The sequence below is a fragment of the Echinococcus granulosus genome (genome assembly GCF_000524195.1).
Source record: "Echinococcus granulosus chromosome Unknown EG_S00155, whole genome shotgun sequence".
Classification (NCBI taxonomy): Eukaryota; Metazoa; Platyhelminthes; class Cestoda; order Cyclophyllidea; family Taeniidae; genus Echinococcus; species Echinococcus granulosus.
This window is the reverse complement of record NW_020170535.1, coordinates 1-22,784: the sequence shown is the minus strand read 5'-3', so window position 1 is coordinate 22,784 and position 22,784 is coordinate 1. Positions and strand designations below refer to the sequence as shown.

At 43.9% G+C, this 22,784-nt stretch overlaps 5 protein-coding genes across 5 annotated transcripts in view; 3 read left to right on the top strand and 2 right to left on the bottom strand. All coding sequences in view use genetic code 11, as the record gives it.

The window, feature by feature from the left end:
* EGR_09585 (hypothetical protein) overlaps positions 1-1,358 on the bottom strand; it is a gene marked incomplete at both ends in the record, with an annotated part of 8,338 nt that extends 6,980 nt beyond the window's left edge. The window contains one exon of the mRNA XM_024498834.1: positions 1,308-1,358. Coding sequence (XP_024346744.1) covers positions 1,308-1,358 — 51 coding nt within the window. The remainder of the gene's footprint in view (positions 1-1,307) is intronic.
* A 1,122-nt stretch (positions 1,359-2,480) lies between these two features.
* EGR_09584 (hormone-regulated proliferation-associated protein) lies at positions 2,481-10,100 on the top strand (the record flags this gene model as incomplete). Its single annotated transcript, XM_024498833.1, has 9 exons — positions 2,481-2,529; positions 4,290-4,435; positions 5,144-5,328; positions 6,911-6,937; positions 6,987-7,202; positions 7,238-7,315; positions 9,425-9,483; positions 9,536-9,852; positions 9,888-10,100. 9 exons carry the CDS (start codon positions 2,481-2,483, stop codon positions 10,098-10,100), a joined length of 1,290 nt encoding a protein of 429 aa, XP_024346743.1.
* A 648-nt stretch (positions 10,101-10,748) lies between these two features.
* Positions 10,749-14,265, top strand: EGR_09583 (Peptide chain release factor; the record flags this gene model as incomplete). Its single annotated transcript, XM_024498832.1, has 5 exons — positions 10,749-10,815; positions 11,125-11,219; positions 11,290-11,670; positions 12,808-13,001; positions 13,995-14,265. 5 exons carry the CDS (start codon positions 10,749-10,751, stop codon positions 14,263-14,265), a joined length of 1,008 nt encoding a protein of 335 aa, XP_024346742.1.
* Positions 14,266-14,448: 183 nt separating this feature from the next.
* Positions 14,449-14,871, top strand: EGR_09582 (Cytidine deaminase; the record flags this gene model as incomplete). The annotated part of the gene is made up of 1 exon (XM_024498831.1): positions 14,449-14,871. The coding sequence occupies one exon, from the start codon at positions 14,449-14,451 to the stop codon at positions 14,869-14,871; it is 423 nt and encodes a 140-aa protein (XP_024346741.1).
* Positions 14,872-19,719: 4,848 nt separating this feature from the next.
* On the bottom strand, positions 19,720-21,722 carry EGR_09581 (hypothetical protein; the record flags this gene model as incomplete). The annotated part of the gene is made up of 2 exons (XM_024498830.1): positions 19,720-20,782; positions 20,938-21,722. 2 exons carry the CDS (start codon positions 21,720-21,722, stop codon positions 19,720-19,722), a joined length of 1,848 nt encoding a protein of 615 aa, XP_024346740.1.
* Between the last annotated feature and the right edge of the window lie 1,062 nt (positions 21,723-22,784).

Below are 22,784 nucleotides of genomic sequence, written 5' to 3'. Positions count from 1 at the left end.
CTACCTTAACACTCAATCCACTTTATCGTCACTAGGGGAGTCGCCTTTTATCCTATAGAAGACCAGCTAAAGGCAATCACCCATTTAATGAAGAGCGGACTGAAGTATGCCTAAAAGGTGTTTTTGATTTGGAAGGGAAAACAAAGTTTTTTTTGACGCACGAATCCACACACACACACACACACGCACAGTATTGCCTCTGATTGTGCTTGTGAGCAAAGGCATTCTGCAAAATACAGAAAGCCCTGACGTAACAGATGATCCAACGTGGGGTAAGGTGTTTTTGTTCCACAAAACGGTATCAAACTAGCAAAGCCAACTTCTAACCGATCACAAGGATGAGGAAGTCACGAGTTAGATAATTGTAGGTCAATGCTTGAAAGCAATGAGTCCGAGTGATTACAGCCTCGAGTCATTCGTCAGATCGCCTCTCCACTTCACCTGACCTTCCACGGTAAGATGGTCTGGGATGATGTTGGCAGCTGTTTAAAAGCCTTTTAAGGCTTTTATGCGAGCTGAAATACTTCTTGCTCAGGAGGACAGCGGACGTAATACACTTTACTAGATGTAGAGGCAAGGAGATGCTATTGTCTACTGATTCATTAAGCCAATATAGTCTACAATCCTTTCTTGTAGAAGGACGGACAGCAATCTTCTGGCCCTAACGATTCATTTTAGATGGCTGAAAGCATGCTCAATATACCAATTGCTTTTGCATGATTTAATATGTCCTAGCCCATCAAGTCCAAGAAAGGCACACTGTTCGCATGAGAAAGTGGATAATGCATCTCAAGAGTACACGAACAGCGGAAGTTTTTCCAGCCGCTCAGCAATAAAAAAGTTTAAAAGAAACGGAAGAATAAGGAGAAGGAGGAGCCTGACGAAAGCCTACAGCTGCGCTAAGCAGTCAGTCCTGTCTGACCAAAGGAATAGTGTGTTGAGGGAAAAAAAGGCACAACAACACCGCTAGGCTATACCCAACTTGACGGATCCAGTAATACCACGGAGATGATAGGACGCGATAAGTGGAAGAGCACATGCACGGGCTGTCAGAGCCTGACAAAAGAAACTGTAACGAATTTGTTGGATGAAGGAGAGGAGACGAGAGGGGGGGATGGGGGAAGGGAGGGGAGAGATGACAGTAAAGGAGAAAGGAGAGGGAGGAAGGCAGGAAGAAAGAGGGAAATCACCTTCGTCAAAAGTTGACGTTCGTGCAGTCGACACGATAGTCGTCTCCTGCTTGCACGACTTGACATGGCATAACAACCAGTCTATCCACACGCATATCCTCTTCCTTTCTAATTCACAGTAAAAATAGGATGAAAACGAACAAGAAACTTTACTGCGTTTCTATTCATCCTCACCTCGTTGGGGTAATGGGCGTTCCATGGGCTTAAGCTAGAGGATTATTTTTCGGCAAAAAAAGAAAGCACAGACGCTTAGTATTTCAAGGGTGCTAAACATCCGAGAAATGGAGGTAGTGGCGCGCAAAGGTTGTGGCATTTCAAAGAGTGCTTCACATTAGCGCCCCAGCAATGAATATTTTTTATGCTTTGTTTCATGATTCAAGGAAGGAAAAACTAAGAAGTTGCAAGTAACAACACGGAGATGTTTGACCAGTAATTGAGACCGATTTTGAGTTGTTCAGTAAGCTTACGCTACAGCGGCACGACTCTTGTCCGCTAAAAGCGCTATTTTTTCTTCCATGGCCCGGTAACCAGCCAATCCATCTATATGCCAATTTCCTTTTGAGCATTTGTGAGACATGTCATTTTTTCCAAGCCCTAAACAATCTAACTTCAAAGGTCTTGTAGGCGTACAACTACAATTGTAGCGCGCAGAAGAGTGTAGAGATCTCTGGCCACTGATTTGTAAACCAGAGGATACGGAAGAGGTTCATGAAGTTGCAGTTATGCCCAAGTCAACTACCGTCCCACCAAAACACACTAAAAGGATGGTAAGGTTTTTTTTGTTAAGGGTAAGAGAAAAACTACCAGAACAATAACGACATTAGCGACATCGTTATGTTCTGCCTCGTGTTGGACTTTCACTTATCGAACTTTCCTCATCTCCCTTTTCTGTCAACAGGTGAAGGAGGAGGACTAAATGAAACAACCCCACATTGGACCTACTTTCAGACAGATTTCAGACAGAGTAATATAGAATTATCATTGAAAATGCAAAGCCAAAACGCTGTCGGAAAAAACTCACATTTCCAGAAGACATGCTGATTGGATTCCATTTTCACTTCACGAGGTTAAAGAGGACGTTAGAAGCCCCCAACTAGGACCGAGAAGTGGTACTGGAAGGTTCAAATCATACCTGCTAGCTTCATCGAAAACAAATCCACTAATAAACGGAGGGAGATAGGTCAGTACTCACGAATTCTTACGCCCATCATAAGAATCATTTTGATAGTCAGCTAGCAAATGTGGACAAGATACTTCTCCGAGCAACCGAATCGAGGCGCTCATTTTTAAATGAAAATTGGACAAATAGCAGAGCGAGGTATTTGTGCTGATTTCAGAGGTAAAAACCCACTTATTCACCTTGTTCTGATGGCAGCTGTTTAGGAAAAATTAGGTGGTTAAAGGTGACACGAAACGGTAGCTCCAGGAGCGAGAGCGAAGGAGTCACAAAGGCCGAAAACAACGACAGTAGTGGCGGCAGCAGCAGAAATACCCCATCTCCATCACCGACACGGTGGGAGAAAGCAATCTAAGCGTTTGGATAATTCACCGACTCGAATGACTAGCCATCTTCGTCGGCGTCGTCTTCGTCCCCATCGCTGTCGGAGGCGGCGGCAACGGCGGCAGCGGCGGCGGCTGCAAGTTCTTTTGCCTGCAAGCTCGCACACACACACGCACAGGTCCACGAGCAGCCGGACTGCGTCGGTGAATGGCGGCATTGCCGATAAGAGGACAAATACACATAAAGCACAACACAAGAGACGGTATTCCAGTGCGCACACGGCCTGCCCAGCCCTACTTTTTGCATTGTAGACGTGTTTGACAGAGCTAAAAGAGCGGATGTGGGCATAGGGGGGAGATGAGAGTAGATGGCACGCGGCTTTGTACGTCAGGCATATTTACAGCCCATCCACTGCTCAAATGGATGAGACACCTCGTCAAGCAAGATGGGCAACAACTAGTTATTAGACGAGCCGCAGACAAAAGATCCCATTAATTGCCAGTTGGCTGGGCACATTTATGGTGATAATGTAATTGACGATAAGACATAGTAGCAACACTCTAGCACACCAGTGGGTCATGGATTACTATTTAGTAGTCTGAGAAGCAAATAAAATCAGTTAGGCGTAGTAAAATAACCTCACACTTTTAAGGCTATTTCTAACCAGCTTGACCGAAAATACGTAGAAAAAGCTTAGATAGCATTAACTTCTCGATTTAGGTCTGTTAAATGGGCTCACAACTTGATTGCAACGAAGTTAGTACTGTGGATTCAAGAGGGCCTTCCACAAGTATCTGGTGAAGTCGAATTCCAAAGGAAGCCATTAGTTTGGGCTGATTTTTCGTAAAAGTTCCAGAATCATGCACCATCTTTCGTATGGATAAATCAGGCGGAAGGTGATACGTAATGTATGGACACTTTTTAAAACCTTTTTTTACTGACCACTCTATCAAAAGGAGGGGAATACCGCTATTAGGGGTACAGTAACTCACGGATTCAATAGAGGGGAACATAAATAACTCCAGACGTCCCACAACTGATCTCAAAGCGGCCTCCTGATCAGGACTGCGCCAAATGCCACCAGCCAAACGATTCCTTGCAAGCGAGAGCCACGCCTTGGCCAGCTGGAAAACATGACTCCTATCCAGGGCATCCCACTGCTCCGGCACCGGCTGGATGGCATGGTCCTTGCAATAGACCTCCTCATTATGTGAAGTGAGGTGAAGAAGGTCGACCATCCAACAGACGCCCTTCTCGCCGGCCAGGAAACAGTCCACCCAATCGTTGGCCAGTTGGTGGAGAGCCTCGTTGGCGCGTTGGTGCGAGGTGGTGAGGTGGGAGAGGCAACGCAGAGCGGCTTCCACGCAGTCGACGGTGGCTTGGAGCATCGACAATGAGACGGAACGGCGACCGCAAAGGCAGGAGAGAAGGGAGGGTGGAATTGGATCATACTTTGGTGGAGCCATGCACGGGCCGCCGAATACGGTGGCCCGACACAGAGTTGAATGAGAGGAGAGTTCGTTCATGGTGAATGTGAGCAACCGCACGAGAAGCGAAACGGTTCCATTCTATGAAAAAAAAATTTATTTGGGTATCAGAAATTAAAGCTTTTTCAATTGATGCAATTATGTCAACTAGTAGAATCAAATCAGATCGACCGAAACTCCTAATTGTAATTCTCGTGAGGTACTCCAATCTAGTACGACTATTTCATAGTCTTGTAATTAAAAGACAGTTGCAAGGGGTATGAATAAAGTATAGTCCTAATTGCTGTGGCAACTGTTATAAAAGCCTTCCCCCTAGGGAGGTTCATGAAAACCTAATTTTGTCAACCTTTATCGCTCATGAAGGAGTCGTTCTGTAACCGCTCTCAAAAAATCAGTTTTGTAAGTTGAAGTGTAAAAAGAAGAACTGAAGACCCCTAAAGCGTTTAGTCGCACAACCGATCAACCACAAAGTCGTTTGAGGATACCACAGACGTCTGTACAATAAACGGTGTCTACATTCAGAGTAGGAAATTGTGACCAGACAGATTGGTCGGTGGGAGCAGTGTGGCACTAATATTTTTTGCAAAAATCGGCATTGTTCATAGTTCTGAAATCGCGCACATTCCCCACAAGCAGCGACATGCAAGGATGCACACGCGAACACCCACTCGTCCGAACACACACACGGGCACGGTCGCCCACTCAAAAAGGCACGGTGTCGGCGGCACAGATAGCGGTGGCAAGAGGGTGGCGAGGCGAAAAAAAACCAATCGCAATATTTCGGTCATAAGGCCTGTTGTACTGCGGTATAATTGAGGATGGGGTTTGAATAAAAAATTTCCCATAGCCTGCCCGCCTACAAATCTTTCAGGATTCGAATACTAAGGCATGGGAGGATAGCTGCTAAAATTCCGTCTGATTTAATAATTTTTGATAATTTTTTTTGTATTTTGATTAAATACAAGTCTGAAGTGCAGACGCTGGGAACACATTGGCGACAGCCTAAGGCAGGAGATCAGACAGGCAGTTGCAAAACAATCCGGAGTAGATCTTATGCTACTCTAGCACAAAGCGATCTTCTGAATTCTGATAACAATATAGAACTGGAGTATTACTTATTAGGCTTAAAAACCTATTATTCGTCGTATGGGTTTGTGACTGAATACATACTCGTCATATGAAAGCAATCTACATATATACACTTTTACAATTGCGTATACTCATAGTATCCAACAAAACTAAGCCTAAAAAGCAACGACCTTAAAAATGAACATCTGAAATTCAAAACTCACCTCTACTAAGAACAACTTGGTGAAGGGGTTTCGACAGGTGAAATTCGCAAGTGTTCCAAAAATGCATCTACTGATGGTGTATCTATCTTGCAGGTCATAGGGCGAATAACTCCTGGCTTTCCAGCATTGCAGAGACTCTTCAATGCTCCGCAGTTTCATAAGAAGGATTTCACTGATTTCGATCATTTGGTGATTTGCAAGGCTCGCACACTGATCGGACAGATTTCGAAGCGTCCAAAAGGCATCTAGGGAGAGCTGCTGAAAGGTCGAATTGGCCAAGTGTTTGAAGAATCGAAGAGCAGGGTCATTTTTTAGAATGTCTCCCTTCGTCTGTGAATGGGTCGATAGGATACGCAAAAGCCGGACACATACACTCTGCGTCTTTTCAAATTGATAGGTATGTACGAAGTAGAGCAGCGGTATGACACCTTGCTTTGCATGTATCAATCGTTTTGACATTTCGTTTCTGTGAGCAAGCAGGTAGAGGCTGTCACAGGCAATGGATAAAAATTTCGAAAGGGATGTTGACGACGCAAATGCTAGGTAGGGGTTGCACGTCACCGGTGGATGAAATGACTTGTCGTAAAGAAAACAAGTCCAGAGAATTTGAATGAGAAGAATGATTATAAGAGGTGTGCGAAACTTGTCACGAAGAGACTTGTGGTCTAGCAAGTTGTGCAGACCAGCAACTGTGTAGTAAAGTGCTGATTCCAACGGGAATGATAGTAATCTCGCGACAAATGCAATGTATGAGTCAGGTGGAACTAAGTATGCTGCAGTGTCATTTTCCGTCAAATAGTAAAATATTCCACTAAGGCAATGGATGAGGTCAGGGTGCTTTGAGATATCAATGGCAACAATTACTGTCCTTAAAGTCATAAATATTTCGGGTAAAGAAGATAGCAGTACTTCTGAAAACCCTGAGCGGCACAGATGAAATAGATGTTGTGCTGAGGATTTTATGACCGACACATCACCGGACACTAAGCCCAAACAATAGTTCTGCACCAGTGGAAACGCGGCATCGTAGTCCAGAGGATAAGCAAGTCTGGAGCATTCGGTTAACGGCCAGTCATCGGAGGAATTTTCAGACGTTGTACTTGAAGGACGGGTCTCTTCAGCAGACTCCATTCCAGAATCCGATGACAATGACGCAGATTCATCTAAGTCATAAATGCGATTCGTCATTGCATTCGTGCAACGAAAGTAGGGCTAGCAAACGATGTTTCCTACTCACACATAGGACCGAAGTAACCACACTGAACGCCAAACACAATTTATTTGTTGCACGGATGAAAACTAATATACTAAATCGCAAATAGTGGCCCACAAAAACAAAAATAGAGGTCAGTTGCACAATATTACCAAAAGATTAGTACATTCAATAATTATTTATGTATATTTAAAATCAAGAAACTAATTGTTTTTTCTTTACATCAGGATTTATCCAGATGAGCGACCTTATTTGTTAGCGTGTTGTTTATAGGCGGTCTACTAAAATGGGCCTAAATTAAAGCAAACTTTACAAAATAGTTACATTTTCTACCTTAGCAATATTTTTTATAATTATTGTAATAGTGGTTTTGGAACGGGTCTGTCATTTGCGGTTCCGCAATCATATGATGGTAGTACAAAGTATAACATTAGGTTTGTTTGAATTTTATAAATATGGCCAATATAATTTCTTAGTCTTGCGCAAGCTGTGCTTCCACTCTGTGGTATGGACTTTTGGGTAGGTTACTATTTTCTTAGGTTTTTGTATTTTAGTAGTTCATGTTCTTTAGTGTACTATGGCTTATTAATATTGTGCTATGCAATACGATGGCTGTTTACCATCCAGTTTTGGTAAGAAGCTGCTTTGACTTGGCCAATGTACCACGCTGGGTGGTCTGTCCTTCGGCCCATGCGAGTAGCCAAATACCTTCTCTATGTCGAATATCTATATTCTGCCTGAGTATTATTTTGTAGATTTCCCAGACTTTCCTTAAGAAAAAAAAAGACAAAAATACTAAGGCAGAATGTACACATGCAGCACAGAGAAGGCGTTTGGGCTATTGGCATGACCCATAGGCCAGCCCGTCCAGCGAGGTATAAGAAGGCTAATTTAAAAGTACAAAAGTGGCGCCTCGCCAATCCCGAGGGATAAACCACCATCGTATTACATAACCTCCGTCTTCTTTTGAGCGTTGTCCTTCCGCGTCAGCCATTGTAACGTGATCGGTGCTGTAAAGAAACACTTACGATCCGACCGTGCCAGTCACCAAAGTAGAGTGCAACTGAGGCGATACTTGGCCTCAAGGTCAGTCATCCCTCTTGGCAATCTAACTGGATCTGGAGTTTTGTCCGGTTCGGAAACTTGTATCAGGAACGGGAAGTTGTGCTGGCCATCATGCGTGTCCATAGGTGGATGTAAGAACACTGGACTAAAAGTAGACTTGTGTAAAGAAGGACAGGATTTAATATAGGTCCATGGGGGACGGTAGGGGAAGTCCGTAACAAAACTTCCAGATGGTTCACGGCTAGTGTCGCTTCATTTGTTGATAGCTTTTCTGCAGAGCAGGGGACTGGTATAGATGCCGAAGGCAGACGTCAACTTCAACCCTTCTGTTAGGAATCATCACCATTCTCTTATCCGTAGCATATGTACTTTTTCCGCTCCACTAAGGTTTATCACGCAGAAGTATAAAATCAGGATACATGTCCTTTAAGATCGGATTCGCTTTCCACTGCCACCAATGCAGGGTCCCAAGACTTATGGGAGAATGGTAATAGACCCAAACGGAATGACTAAAATTGGCGTTAACCTTCAGCATCTACTCTAGTCCTGTGTTTTGCAGTTTAGCCATTAGCAAATTAGGCAATACTGGCCATGAACTATCTGAGAGTTCCGTTACATGTTTTCCCTACCGTATCGGCATAAAGTTGTTGGTAAAGTGAATTCGTGATATCTGTCCCTCTTTCCTACCATCTGAATATGGCTGGGCAGCTATGAAGTGAGAACAGCGTTGCAAGGAGGATAAGACGCTAAAACCTTCCCCCACGGACCTATCTTAAACCCATCCTTCCTTACACAAATCTGCTTTTAGGCCAGTGTTCTCACATCTATCTATAAACACACATGATAGCCAGCACAATCCCCCATTCCTGAATCTAGTTCTTAAGCAGGACAAAACCCAAGATTCAGTGAAATTGCCAAGAGAGATCGGTGACGCTGCAGTCAAGTATCTCCTCAGTTGCATATAAATCTGATGACTGTCACGGCCAAAACGCGGGTGCTTCTTTACAGTACACACTACATTGTGATGGCTGACGCGGGAGGTTAATTAAAGAGACCGCCGGGGAGGACGCTGAAAAGAGGAAGGGAACTATGTAATACGTTGGTGGTTTATCTCCGCTTTGGATGAGGAGCCACTCCTGACTAAGCCATTGTACCACGCTGGGCGGTCTGGCCTTCGGGTCTTGCTACTAGCCCCAGTACCTTTTATATGTTAAATATATATATTCCACCTGAGTATTATGTCTTCTCTTGCCCTCAGGGAAGTCTTGGGACGCCACAGTTCCGAGTCCATCCAAAAGTCATTGCATGACGAACGTGTGCTGACACCGTATGGCATTTCTGGAAATCTATCATTATGCCCCGAATGTTATTACAAGGCAAATATACTATCCATACGTACCTAAGGATCAGTGTAAATGAATTAAATAAGGAAACACTGTCGTTACATAATTCGAGGAAGACTTGGGCCACTACCTTCTGCTGTTAAAACGTAGGTTATGTATCTAGCAACCCAAAACATTTTACCCCAAAAATAGAAAAGCACGAGCACTCGTTAATGCCTTTGTTATTTTTGTACTGTTTTTTCTGATATGGGCAGATTGTTTAGTCCCGCAATTTTTGATCTGACCCCATTAAAAGATAAACAATAAATCTAATTTTTAAATAAATATTTTAAGTATTAGGCTTGGGCATTTCAGGAACCTCAGTAGCTATTTTTACGAAGTCAAGAATACAAGTTTAACACTGGTGATTGTACGAGTGAACTAATACCTAAAACCTTCGATTAGCGCAATATTTAGGCCAGTGTGATATTTGCCTCAGAATGGGTGTTGCGGTTTCATCCGCCAAACGCGCTGTAAGAAATTGGAATGCAACGAATCGGGCACTAAGATACTTGGAAAAGACTGAAACTAAGAGGAAAGCAGATCTGAGTGGGTTGAGAGTAGAGAAAAACTCAAACGGATATGAAATGGCTTTGGTTGAAAGGGACGCTCAATTGGAAGGGCGAGTCACCTCATTTGATATAATAAGTGAAAGAATCAAGAAGTCTATTCTACCAGAAGGATTTGATTATGTTCCAAAATCGAGTAGGAAATTGCCTCAAGTATACCTCAAATGTCTTGATCATGTTATCCAAAGAGGTTTGAAGGTGGTAGTCCGCTACCTCCCCCACACATTGACTTTGGATTCGCCATCCCTGAAGTTATTCCAAAGGGAAAAATTACAATGCAGCAGGCCATAAATATGATAAAGTCTTATCAACTTAAGGAAAAGACTGTGCCGCAGCTTGCTGATGAATATGATCTTGATGTATCCATGGTTTGTTTTCTTTCCCTGTCTTTAAACTCGTAGGTGGCCTCTGTGTGTAAATATTTTGCTTTGTTCGAACGTGACGCCTGCAATGTTTGGGTACCACCAACGGAGTCAAAGGACAATAAGGCTCTGCTTGACGCTCCTATATACCAAGAAGACGAGCGATTAATAGATGAAGGGGCTTCTCGATACACTCGGTTGCATAAACTCCAATCTCCCTCGGAGCAATGACTGTTCCTGTTTGTATATATATTGCGAATAAATTATTTGCTTCATTGTGTTTTCTAGGAATTGTTTTGTTTCCGCTTCTACAAGGTTGTGTGCTTGTTTTTTTCTCAGAAATGGCGTCGATTTGCGCAATGCGGCGTTTTCTTACTCGGAGGCCATTGGCACCGCTTAATAGATTGATTATCTGTGGTAGTCACATATTAAATCAAGAAGGTGGAACACAAAGTGGATTGTCAAGTGCCTTGCAACGCTTTGTGAATAAAAACAACGATTTCTTATTCAATGAATATGAACGGCTCTCGAAGCTTGTATCTTCTGGACGAACAGGTGAAATTAAGTGAGCAGATCTTACTATTTATTGCATTAATTTGTTTCTTTATGGTCAAGACATTGATTCATCGTGTAATTAATTTATCCGACAGAGAAAACTTGGACAAGTGGTCTAAAATCAAGCTCTTGATGGATCTAAGTCAACGCTTGCAGACTCTGGCTACATTGGATGCCGATTCGGCAAGGCTGTTGCAAGGTCGGTAAGTTTCACAGGGAAATCGACTGCCACAGCTCCGATATTTTATTGTTTTAGTATGACACCAAATGTGATCAATTTTCCTAACCAAAACAGCTGCTGCTCAGAAGCTATAAAAGAGTCTCATCATGCACAGATTGGGATCTTTGAAATGGATTCCAGTTTTTCGATTGGTGCAATTGAATACTTTCCCAAAATGCTTCGGGAATTCCTGGATCATTTTAATTGCTCTAAGCTTCTATTGCTTCATTCTACCTTTGAACTTTCTCTCTTTCGGAGTAAATTAAACAATGAAAATCCATTTGCTAGCAGAATTGGTCGATGGATCTGACACTACTTTGCAAGAACTGGCAGCTCAAGAATTCACCTCTCGTCGAGAAGAGATAAGGTCGCTGGAGAATCGGGTATCAGTTAACTCCATCTCCTTCTTCACGACATTCGTGGCAAACTTTTACGATTCTTCTGTCAACTTAGATAATGGAGCTACTGCTGCCACCCGACCCAACAGCACAATACAGTGCAGTTCGCCTGCAGTTAATCGCGGGAGCTGGAGGTCTAGAGGCAGCAATGTTCGCGCGTGACCTCTTCACCATGTACGCAGCGTATGCGCGCTACTGCGGCTGGCAGTTCGCGTCTGATGACGACGGCGGAGCGACGGGGGCCGCCGTTGGCGCAGATAGTCCGATTCACCACGTGGAGGTTCGCGTGGAGTCTTCAGACCCCGTAGATCCTGTGTACCCTCGTCTACGATGGGAGGCCGGTGTGCACCGCGTTCAGCGTGTACCGCTCACTAGCAAACTGAACAAGATACACACCAGCACTGTCGCTGTCACTATACTCCCGGTCATTGACGAGGTTCGTGACTACTATTTTTTTGTATCAGTAGCAATGTTCCATTCAAATCCATCAATAGATTTGCAGACTGCCGGTCATTCGGGTGCATAATAATCTTAATGCCTGTTTGTGTAAGTGTTGAATATAGTCGATTACTGAATAAATTAACCCTCGTGCGTCAAATATTGGCTGTGATTTGTCTTCATGCGAAGGCATGAGTTTGACTTATCATTCGATTTCGTACGCTTTCAAACAATCCCTTTATTGTTTTTTTGGCTAGACGGCGAAAGTAGGTGTCTATTTTTGTGGATATAGGTGGTGAGCATAAAAGTGAGCATGAATTTTACGGTTACAGAGAGGACTCTCAGCTTGACCTTCAAAGGTATGCTTCCACGGAAAACTGGTACTTGGTCGTACTGATGAAATGAATAAATTGGTGAGGGCATGGGTTGCGCATTTGTTTGTCCTAAACTTGCACAATTAATTGTTATGACAATGTAGAAGGTGAATGTGGTGTCAATGATAAATGGGTCTCTTGCTATGCATGAACCACTGGTATGACGTGGGCATGTGAGCGAGGTGTAGATATGCAACAGGGACGACGATTTGCAATAAACTTACGTCATAGCTCGTTTACAGTGATGCCACAAACGTGCAGAATGGTCCTTAATATTGGAGTATTCCTGCACCTACTTGCTGGACTAAAGGAGGTATGTCTGGGTGTACCACATGACTACTTCTATATGGTGTACCGCCTCATGGCGATTTAGTCAGTCGTCACCCTGAAGCATAAATGGCTACGGCAATTATCCATAAATCTTATCAAAAAGGAATGAACAGCCTCCTCTCATGCACTGAATAGTTGTAAGCAGAGGATATTTTAGCACCACAAATTTGGCTCCGTCAGCAAAAGCGTTCAGCAAGGTAATAAGGTTCTCTCTTAACTATTTGTTTGTAATTTGTACAGGGTGCAGTGGGTGAATAACATGTGTATAGCGTGCCATGTGACTGAATACGGTGAAAACTAATATCGCTCTGTCACAGTATGCTTGATCAAGAAGTGGATTTTTGTGCCAGTAGAATCCGGTTCCTTGGCTCAACTGATTGCAATGGGACAATCGATGCCCTTGTCGCATTTCGTTCTGTTCCATTTTGTAGGCGGAGGTGGAGTTAGACCCAGAGGACCTGGAATGGGAGGTGTTCCGTGCCTCCGGTGCTGGAGGTCAACACGTGAACAAGACAGAAAGCGCAGTGCGTGTGCGTCATCGGCCCACGGGGCACGTTGCTGCATGTCAGGCTGACCGCTCCCAACACACCAACCGGGAGGCAGCGCTCAAAGCACTTAGAGCCAAGTCAGTTTTTGTCTGTATCACTGGCAAAAAACACTTACAGGGCGTTATTTCTGAAGCTTTTAAAATGATCCAGCAGTTTTTTTTTACTTTACGTAAGTAAATAGGAGACTGCATTTGTCTTCTTGAAAACTTAGGAGTGTGTCAGTCAGTCTCATCCATGACGCTTGTTTCTTCCACCCAATTCCTTCAGTCATCAATGCTTTTTTACTGGGAATCGCTAGTCTTACAGAAGATGTTTACTTACACGTCACTTACGAAAGTGGTCAGCTAGGTTCTAGCTTAATTAGTTAAGAATTTTTAAATGTTTTCACCCCTTCAGATACTTCTCCAAAATTTGTATTCTGTAAATATTTTTAAAAATAACTCCATCCTGGTGGTCGTCATGAAGTATTTCATAACTTAAGACAGCAAATTTCAAGTTTCCACCTCAGTTTAACCAAAATTAATTTTTAGAGCTAGTTCTATATCGGTAAAAAAAGAACTAGAACATGACCTCTACATTAGCAGGACCTTAGCAGGTCCTTGCAGACGTGTTTGGACGAAGTAAGCACAAGTTTTGTAAGATCAGGAACTATTTTATTAATTCTTTAATTTCTGTTTCAACCGCTGTTCTGCACGGGGCCCCACCGCCGTCTGGTTCCGCGCGTTCATTCTGTCGTGCCCTGCTTGAATGTAGGAAATTTCTACCTGGTACCATATTCAAATTTTAAAGGGTCGTCGCAGAAAAATGTGTAAAAAGTTAAATACTGGAGCGTTTATATCCTTCACATTATTTAAGCATGTTGGCGAATTATGTGATAAGTGAAATTTTGACTTGACAGTGCCGAGTTTCGTCGGATTACGCGGAAATCCATAGATTTGTGTAGACTCTGAACAGACCAATGCATCGAATAGCCTCCAGGCACATCAGATTTTCAGAAGTCTGTGTTGCGGTTTTCCATCCCTACTGTTGAAACAACGAACATTTATCATCCCGCATTTTTTACTGGTCAGGATAGCAAACGAGGCGGCTAGACGGCAAGTGGAGACCGAGCAGGCCGAACGGCGTTCACAGATGGGTTTGCTGGCTCGATCGGATCGCATTCGCACCTACAACTACCAACAGGATCGCATCACCGACCACCGTCTCGGACGCTCCTGGAGTGGGTTGGCCACTTTCATGCGTCAGGGCTTCCCCGTGCTAGACGAAACTGCACTCGCTCTTGACGAAGCCTATAAACTTAATGCCCTTGCTTCCCTTGATAAGCCATACTTTTTATGCTGATTTAATATCACTCAATTATTAGCGTACCACTTTCTTGGATTAGCGCTTTGTGCTATATGGCAGGTTTAGCACAGACCAATCAGAATTGCGCTACAAGGCGTTGGTTTTAAAGCTGACCAATACCGTGGCAGTGGTGCAATATAAATAGGCTGTGGTTGGTGTCGGTTACCTCCATCACAAACCATGGCCTCTACACTTACACCTGAGATGAATAAAGTGCGCAAGACCGCGCTGTCGTTGTTGGAGCGTGCCTACTGCCCTTACAGTGGATTTCCTGTGGGTGCAGCGTTGATAGACCCCGAGGGCCGAATTTTCACAGGCGTGAATGTGGAGATTGCCTCCTTTCCCTGTGGTTGGTGTGCTGAAGTCAGTGCTTTCGGGGCAGCTCTCACAGCCGGAGTGAAGGATTTCGTCGCGATGGCAGTTGCAGTGGATAGAGATGAGTTTGCCTCGCCCTGTGGTCGCTGTAGGCAGGTTGTCTGTGAGTTCTGCTATGGGAAGAATATGCCCCTACTACTGGTGAACAGGAAGGGGGAGTACCACCTCACGAAGATTGAAGAACTGCACGCAATGGCCTTCCTGCAGAAGAATTTGGACAAGAAGTAAATCAGTTTATTCTGTTAACTCGAAAATTGTCACAGTAAATTTTTCGAAGTGCCTTGTTTGCCTGATTACTTGGCTCTGGTTCTAATCACCCCTTTGGCGGAGGGAGTGGAGTAGTAATTCACCTGAAAAATTGGCTTGTGTTAGGTTTGCGTTTGTGGCTTAGTAACACTACAGAAATCTTTGTTGAGTGATTTGGCTAGTTGCTACGTTTTACTGAACTGCGTCATTTCCTCTACTCGAATTCATTTGTCTGAATTCATGCCCTGAACAGTGCAGCATGACTTTTTTTGAATCCTTTGTCTATTTAACGTGACGGAACAGGCGAAAGAGGACCGGAAATTTGTCCAGAAAGGGATTTGCAACCGCGGTGACTAAGTTTGGCATGCCGCTACACTAATTTCGCCGACTTGTTTGTTGCTGTAACGGGAGACGATAAAATTGGAACGGTGTATCCTTCACAGTTCACAATGAATGGCGGCTGATCCGCTTTGCAACAGTGTGGGCAGGTCCACTGGTTAAATGTCAACTTCTCATTTAGTTCAGTTTGTCTTTACAGTGAACTGTCAATTTTAGACATCTCACTACTCCGATAGCGTAGGAAGGTGGGATTACAGAAGGTGGGCCCTCTTCTAAGTTCTTCTTGGTTAACCTACTCGGCTGATTACACACTTAGACTGCTTTCCATTTTTTTCAAAGGAAACAGTCCTGTTTGAACGGTGCTGCCACATGTCACACAGTCTGCTGCAACGACTTTGGTCTTAAGTCATGGCTTTCACGTGGATTCCTCAGGCTGTAATTAAAAACCGCCAGTGGGGATTTCACTACCTTGAATGTTCGTTTAGCTCTCGGTATTTAATACTGAATGACTTAGGGCTCTACCATTGTAGTTCCACCTAACAGTCCCAGGCTCCTCTGTACGTTGACAGTACATATTCTTTCAACTTCAGGGGAGTCTTGGGGTGCTAGAGGGATATTTTAAAGTCGTTTACCAGAGTTCGGCTTTTCTAATAAGCCAAAGCTTCGTTAGACGCCACTGATGTTCACCAATTCCTCTCCGAAGGAAGCTTCAAAAGACGATTCTAAAGTAAATCTCCAATCTGAAACAGTGATGATGGAGAACCAGTCAATGCTGTGTATCAGAGGCCTAGTTTGTCGAGCTAGTCGATCGGTTCATAGAGCTAGGAGTTTGCCCATGTCATCTTGTCAAGTACACAAGAACAGTTGTACAAGATGGATTGAGCATTTACCCTCTACATTTAACCGTAGACAATTTATAGACCCGAGATTTTGGTGGAGCCCACTTTATAAACACAATGCTAACCGCAAAACCACCTTTGTAAGTCACACACAGGGAGTGGTGTGAGGGCCCAAGTCTGCAATTCTCGTGTCGACTTTAGCCACAGGATGTCTAAACAGGCGTAGGTATATCCGGCGTGGTGACGATGATGCTGACGACGACAATGACGTGTGCAGACGGTAACTAGACGGTCAGATCGGGTAAGCACGCAGAGAGCAGCTGTTTATACGACAGAGGGGAGAGGTCGAGTTCTTTCTTGTCGGCTTACGGGATCGGCTGTAGTAGCGGCCCTAGACTTCACCTAGCTGGTGGACCCCTTGGTGTTGTTGACTCGGCAAAACGCCAACTGGTTTGTTCAGGTCGCAGTAATTGGAACAGTGTGGTAGTTGTTTGGGAAAAAGAAATGAGAGCTAACCTTTCAGCGATTTTAAATTATGCAAACCAAGTAAATTTGTTTTAGGCATATCTGTCCCTGTAGTTTGTACATCGAAACACAACAAATTTGGTGAGATTTTGTATGCTACTTACAAGCGGAGCAAGTCACGCTAAACCAATGAAGTAAAAATCCATTGATATTATAAACAGTTGCGGTTTTGCAGAACCAGTTACTTTAAGCTGGTAGTTGCGACAAAATGACCTTGACCTGTGCGTGGAGAATTTGTGACTAGCACATTCGACTCCGTCATTCATTACCAATGCTAGCGTTTATCGTGCAGCGTAGTAACATGAACATGCTCTTCAAGCCTCGAATGCGACGTATTTTAACTGTACGGATCGAAAATGTCATACCCGAGCGAACTGGACAGTTTACCATTCGTCATTTGAACGTCAAACCACACCCTCAATATTTTCGTCTGTTTAACACACTCACCGCACCTCTCTGGTTGTATCCGTCTGTCACAGCAGGCTCAACACCCGAAGACCTTATTTTTCGAAGCGCAAATCTATCATAGGCGTGAATTAGCAACTTGAGTAAACTAAAAATTCTCGACCAATCAGATTTGGCATTCTGATGAACCAATGAGACACATCCTAGTAACAAGGAACGCCTTTTTATCCACTTCATCGGCGAGTCACCGAACATGCGACTCGGTGATAGATGAAGTACCACTCTTCTCTAAATTTGCGAATTCTCAACTTTTGATTAAAAAATAGTGGATTGTATTTACTGAGTTTGGCCAATCGGAAAGACGCTTTAGCTCACAATGCTACGGCTCCGAAAGTGTCTTGGTTCATAGGTCACCCTGATACAGGTCACTAGACTGTCAGGCTACCTTAAAGAATGAAGGATCTGTTGGTGACAAAGGATCACTAGAAGAGACCATTACTTTGGTTTAAGAATGATTTGCTGTCCCCAAATCGCAAACTGTAATTTAAAATGACTTAAATTTTCATTTACAAATTAACCACCTCCGATCTTTCATCGGAGGCGTTTTCTACCAGTACCACCTGAGGTGAACCAATGTTTTCACTTGGACTCTGAGCCAAACACCTCGATTGCATAGGCTGCCGACTAGACTCCGCACTTCATCCATGACTGTTGCCGTCATTGTTTCAGCTCCGTCAATAAAGACACATCTTCTATTCTCCCAATCCAGTTTGCGCAGACAGCAATCTGCTGACTTTTGCCCAGTGTTGCTCTAATTTTCACTGTTATTGTCTTCTCAGGACACCTCAGACTCACTAATTTTCATGGTTCCGGTGCTGCCAGCCGTGTTGGTAAGTTTTGCAACCGAGTGGTCGTACTGTTACGGCCGATGATACCAATTGTGGTTCTGTAAGTGATTTTATAACGATAGCCTTTTTGAAGCATCCACAATCACTGGACATCTTTAAAACCAAACCAGCTTGAACATTTGATTGACAATGCTTGGTGATTTAGCGCAAACTGTGGAAGATTTACTCGCATCGCACACCTGTCGAAAGGGAATGATTCTCAAATGGCACTGGAACAGAAAAATTTGGACTCGAGCGTTCAAAGAAATGAGGAAATGTTGTTTAAAGAAACCCAGATGATAGGGAGTGTGCTGCATTCATTAATGCTTCAACTTACACGGACAACGTTTTGATTGGACATTCAGTGCTGATAATAAATGTAGCACCTCGAGCTTTCCCTGAATAGGAAAGAAGGTCTAATACTTGGGCCTGCAGGCTACTGGCATCGCCGGGAGGACGGGCTGCCCGGCAGAGGTGCAATGGCGGAGCACTAGGTTGACAAGTATATAAAAAATAAGCAAGAATTTGTCACCACGAGAGGGGACAAATGCCCTTGACAGTACAATTGTCGTTGAAAGTCACAGTGATCTAGGGCCAGAAAAATAGCTTTTCATCCCTACAAAGGCATCATAGGCAACAGGCGACGAAAAAAATTCATGTTGTTTCAAGGGGGAGCTTGGTGCAATGGCCGGTTGTAGCTTATAGGGACCCACTGCCCTTTGTATTCTGTAAAATGTAGGTATGTGCCAGTCGATCATTTGTATGGTGATCTTTAGTAATATCTCCTACTACTTGCCTGTTATTTAAAGACTCTATGAAATGTCGGCTAAATCTGACGGATATGCAGCTCCTTGTCAAAGGTGCTCCAAAGTAATTTTAAAAATCTTAGTTCTGATGAAGAATCACTAAAGTGCTCGCCACTTTCAGTGGGATTTACACTTCTTGACTAGTGGACATTAATTTGTAATGGTTAAAGGTAATGCAGTAACTCATGCCTCATGCCACAAAACTTACCCACGAGGGGGCTTTCGCCCTGTAATAGGAGGGTGATACCGCCTCCCATCCCCCGCATCTCCGTAATGCTCCTCCAAGTGAAAATTGGCGCTTTTTCATGACATGAGTGCTATGAATTTACTTGGAAAATATAAAAAGCAATCGGGAACTAAAAGCGAGACAAACACTGCGGTGGCTAGGCACCTGAGACTTTAGCCAAAGTAAGTCTTTAGTGGAAAATTGCGAATTACACAATGCCTGTGTAATGCGTTGGTTGTGTGCCAAACTTTCAGCCTTGGTAAGGACGCCACTCTAAAGGCTCGTCATTGTACCTCTGGTGGGTGAACTGGCCTCTAGGTCATGCTAGAGCCCCAGCCCCTTCTCTACGTCAACAATACACATTCAGCCCAAGTATTATATCTTCTTTCATCTTCAGGGAAGTCTCGAGGCGCTACACCTAATGAATACAAACAAAACCTCATAATAGAAATGTGCGGATTTGTAAAAACCAAGTCGCCGACTGTATTGCCCATTCTGTTTACTATTCATTTGCAGAATGTGCCAAATGAAGACCCAATTTGAACCTCCCATCACCTCCATCCTATGAACTTCGAGCGGCTGAAATCCACCTTTCGCGCTGAAATACACACACCCACTGTCATGCCAGACGTCGCAGACAAGCAGAAGGTGCTGATTTCATAATTGTAACGAGGGGTAGATTAAGTGGTGAAGAACAGTTACTTTATTAAGGGATGCGATTTAAAAAAATTTGCGAAATACAAACTTTAAATTGAAAGCGAAATTTGACGCTCGGTAAGCACGGGGTAGAGAAAGTGTTGGAATTACGCGAAATCGTCATGTTGGAGAGAATAATACTGCAACTTTCGACTCTGCTTCCTATTCACTTTAATTTTTGTGGTTTTTCTCACGGCAATTGCTGGCGGTGCTGGTTTTGCCTCTGCTCCTGACCAGGGATGTCCGAAAGGTAGGTGCGTCGAGAGTGATCTATTGGTGGATTCAAGGGGATTTACCACCAGATTCATAAACGTTTTAACCACTCGCCTATTGTCGAAGTCTGTCACCGAGACCATGTCTGCATTGGGTTCCTGAGTTAGACGTACCCAGCCCTCCTTCCAGGCCTCGTAGAAACACTTCCAACTAAGCGGTATGAATTCCTGTGTTGGGGGCACAAAAATGGCCTCACTAAGAGTGGGTTGTGTAATTCGTGGTTGAGCGAGCCATGTATCTGCCACGTTTCCCTTCTGCCACTCGAACATACCGTAAGTGAGTGCTTCTAGTGGATTGAGCCATTGGCCTTGCAATCCTCCAGGTCGAATGGCTGACACCCTAAACAGCTTTCTTCTTACCTTAGAGACTTTAAAGTCCCTATTCGTTGAGACTAGAAGCACATTCTTTGCCACTGCCTCTTCAGCAGGAATCCACATAGAAAGATGATCATCCCAAACGGTGACGCGGGTACCATTGCCGGTTCTGCGAATGAAACCGGCACGCCAGGCCTCCTCGAATTCCATTCTTGTTTCATTAACGCTTCTTACATATCCATAGCCACGAACTGAATGCCACCCAAAAGATTCTCTCTCAATAAAGATTAGAGGACCGCGGGGGTCCAGTAGCTTTGGCAAAGAGGCCAAGCGCACATAACCGAGAGAGAAGGCTTCCTCAAATGGTAGATTCTTGCCTCTAATCGAATCCACGTAGTGCGGATGTTGGTTGCTCATACGTACCCACTTTCTGTGCAAAGCGATGGCCATGGGTGTAAAGACTCCGGTTTTTTGGTTAGCCACTTCAATCATTTTCTGCCAGCTGGGTGTAAGAAGGCGTTTGAAGTCGTCGCATAACTCGTATTCCAGTATACGCACACGGAGACGGAAGACGTGAACCACCCTGCTGGCAAAAGAAAGGACAAAACATTTTTAAAACGCCACATCTACGGCATTACAAATATTGCTCCATTCTAATGCATTTGGAAATGACATCACAAAAGGAGGTAATGGACAGGTAATAAGAATCCACACTTAAATAAAGAGTACGGAACTTACGAAATCCCCAAAGATTTTTCTAACAAATATGAAAGCCTTGACTCAGAAGGCTGCTGCAGGTCATCTTCAATTTGAATGATTTCCTTCTCAACTTCTACACACTCCTGGGACCAATCCTCTCTTTCTTCCTTATGATGAGTCGAGATAACTTGGACTTGTCCCGTTTGGCATGTCTTATCCACCCTTAAAATGTCGGCTTCTTTGTACTTGATCGTCTGAGCCAAGTTAACAAAATTGGGAGCGGTTTGACAAGAGCGGTTAAAATGTTGCTTGAAACCGCTGATATCATGTTCCCTTTGACAGGATGGACGTCGGAACTGCTCATTCATCAAGACAATGATACATTCGTTCAATTCGTCATCATTGACCCCCGGAATGCAGCCTTCAAGCCAGACTTTGATAGAAATATTCACCTGGATCTCAGCATCTTGTTGCATTGCTTTTTGTGTCGGTTGACTTGAGGCAAGAGGAGCATGTAAAAGTTCCACAACCTGATCATCAACAAGATTACTTTCCTCACCAGTTTGGATCAGTGGTGGGGCACTTCGGATAAGTGCTGCGTAGTCATCGCCCTCAAATGGCATTACTGATAGACCAAAAGTAGACTTTACATAATTACGGGTCTGTACAGTCTTTGGTCCATACGCTTTATTCGTTGTTGTTTGGATAAGTGAGTGTTGGATAGATGACCACGGGCCATGATTCATGGCCTTGGTTTCACTTCCTGGAACGAAACCGTGGAATAAACCATCTACTAGTGCACATTTTATTATCTCGGACGTCATCGTAGCAACGCATCGAAGATCAAAAATGCTCGTCTGGGTGTAGTTGTTTACGTGGCTGATCGGAGAAAGCTGTAAATTGCTTGATCCATTTGACAAGGAGGTTGAAGAACTACCAAAATTGGAGACCCGACTCAATCCAGATGTGTTGCATATCTCCTCAATGTTTCGCAGATGATAATCCGCCAGGAACGGAAGGTCTTCGGAGATTATTGTTGCTGTTTGCTGTCCAGTTGACACTAATGGATTTAAATGTACATCCTTTCTGTAGCGATAAGAATAATCATCTTCATTTATATTTAGTGAGGGTTCCACGACAATATGAGTCTGTGTTGCGCAGGATAAAAGATTTGCATACGTCTGCATCAGATTCAAGTTGTGAAATGAGATAAACTCCTTATCTGATGATATATATGGTTTGACTGCTTTATTCGTAGTCACAAATCTTACTTCCAAGGCAGTCATTGCTGATGTGCTTCGCATTTCAGACCTTAGCGTCTGAGTAGAGCCGTGAAGGTGGAGTCGACGAGTCACATCTGCCGCACAAGGCAAGGCATGCTCAATCGCACCTGAGGACAACAGCAGATTGGAAGTTGACTGCCGCTTAAGAGGGGCTTCGATAGAACTGCCTTCTCCGTGAGGATAAGAATGGGCACCCTCAAATACTCTTGTCAAAATTTCTACACTAACTCGAGTTTGAGCCGCGCATGACGCAAATACTTTTGGGGCGTCGGCTTGAACAAGACACTCTTGGATCGTTTGACACATTGCATCCAAAAGGTTATGTCTAGTTGGTCTGATTAGTGCACCATATTCAGATGAGCTCAATGCAGATGTCATAGTGGAGGTGCATTTTAAAGTGGAGCCCAATGTTTGCGTACAGAGGCTGATGTTAGTCAGTGGACTCGGCACAAAGCATTTCGAACTATCCTCTTTTACAATCGAACACGATTCCTCTATCGGTGTTGGAACATCCGGAAGTGTCATCGATGACTGTTGTTCAATTGGTATTGGTGAAATCGATAAATAATCAACTACTTCGCAAGTTTGCGCAGCGTTCGTTAC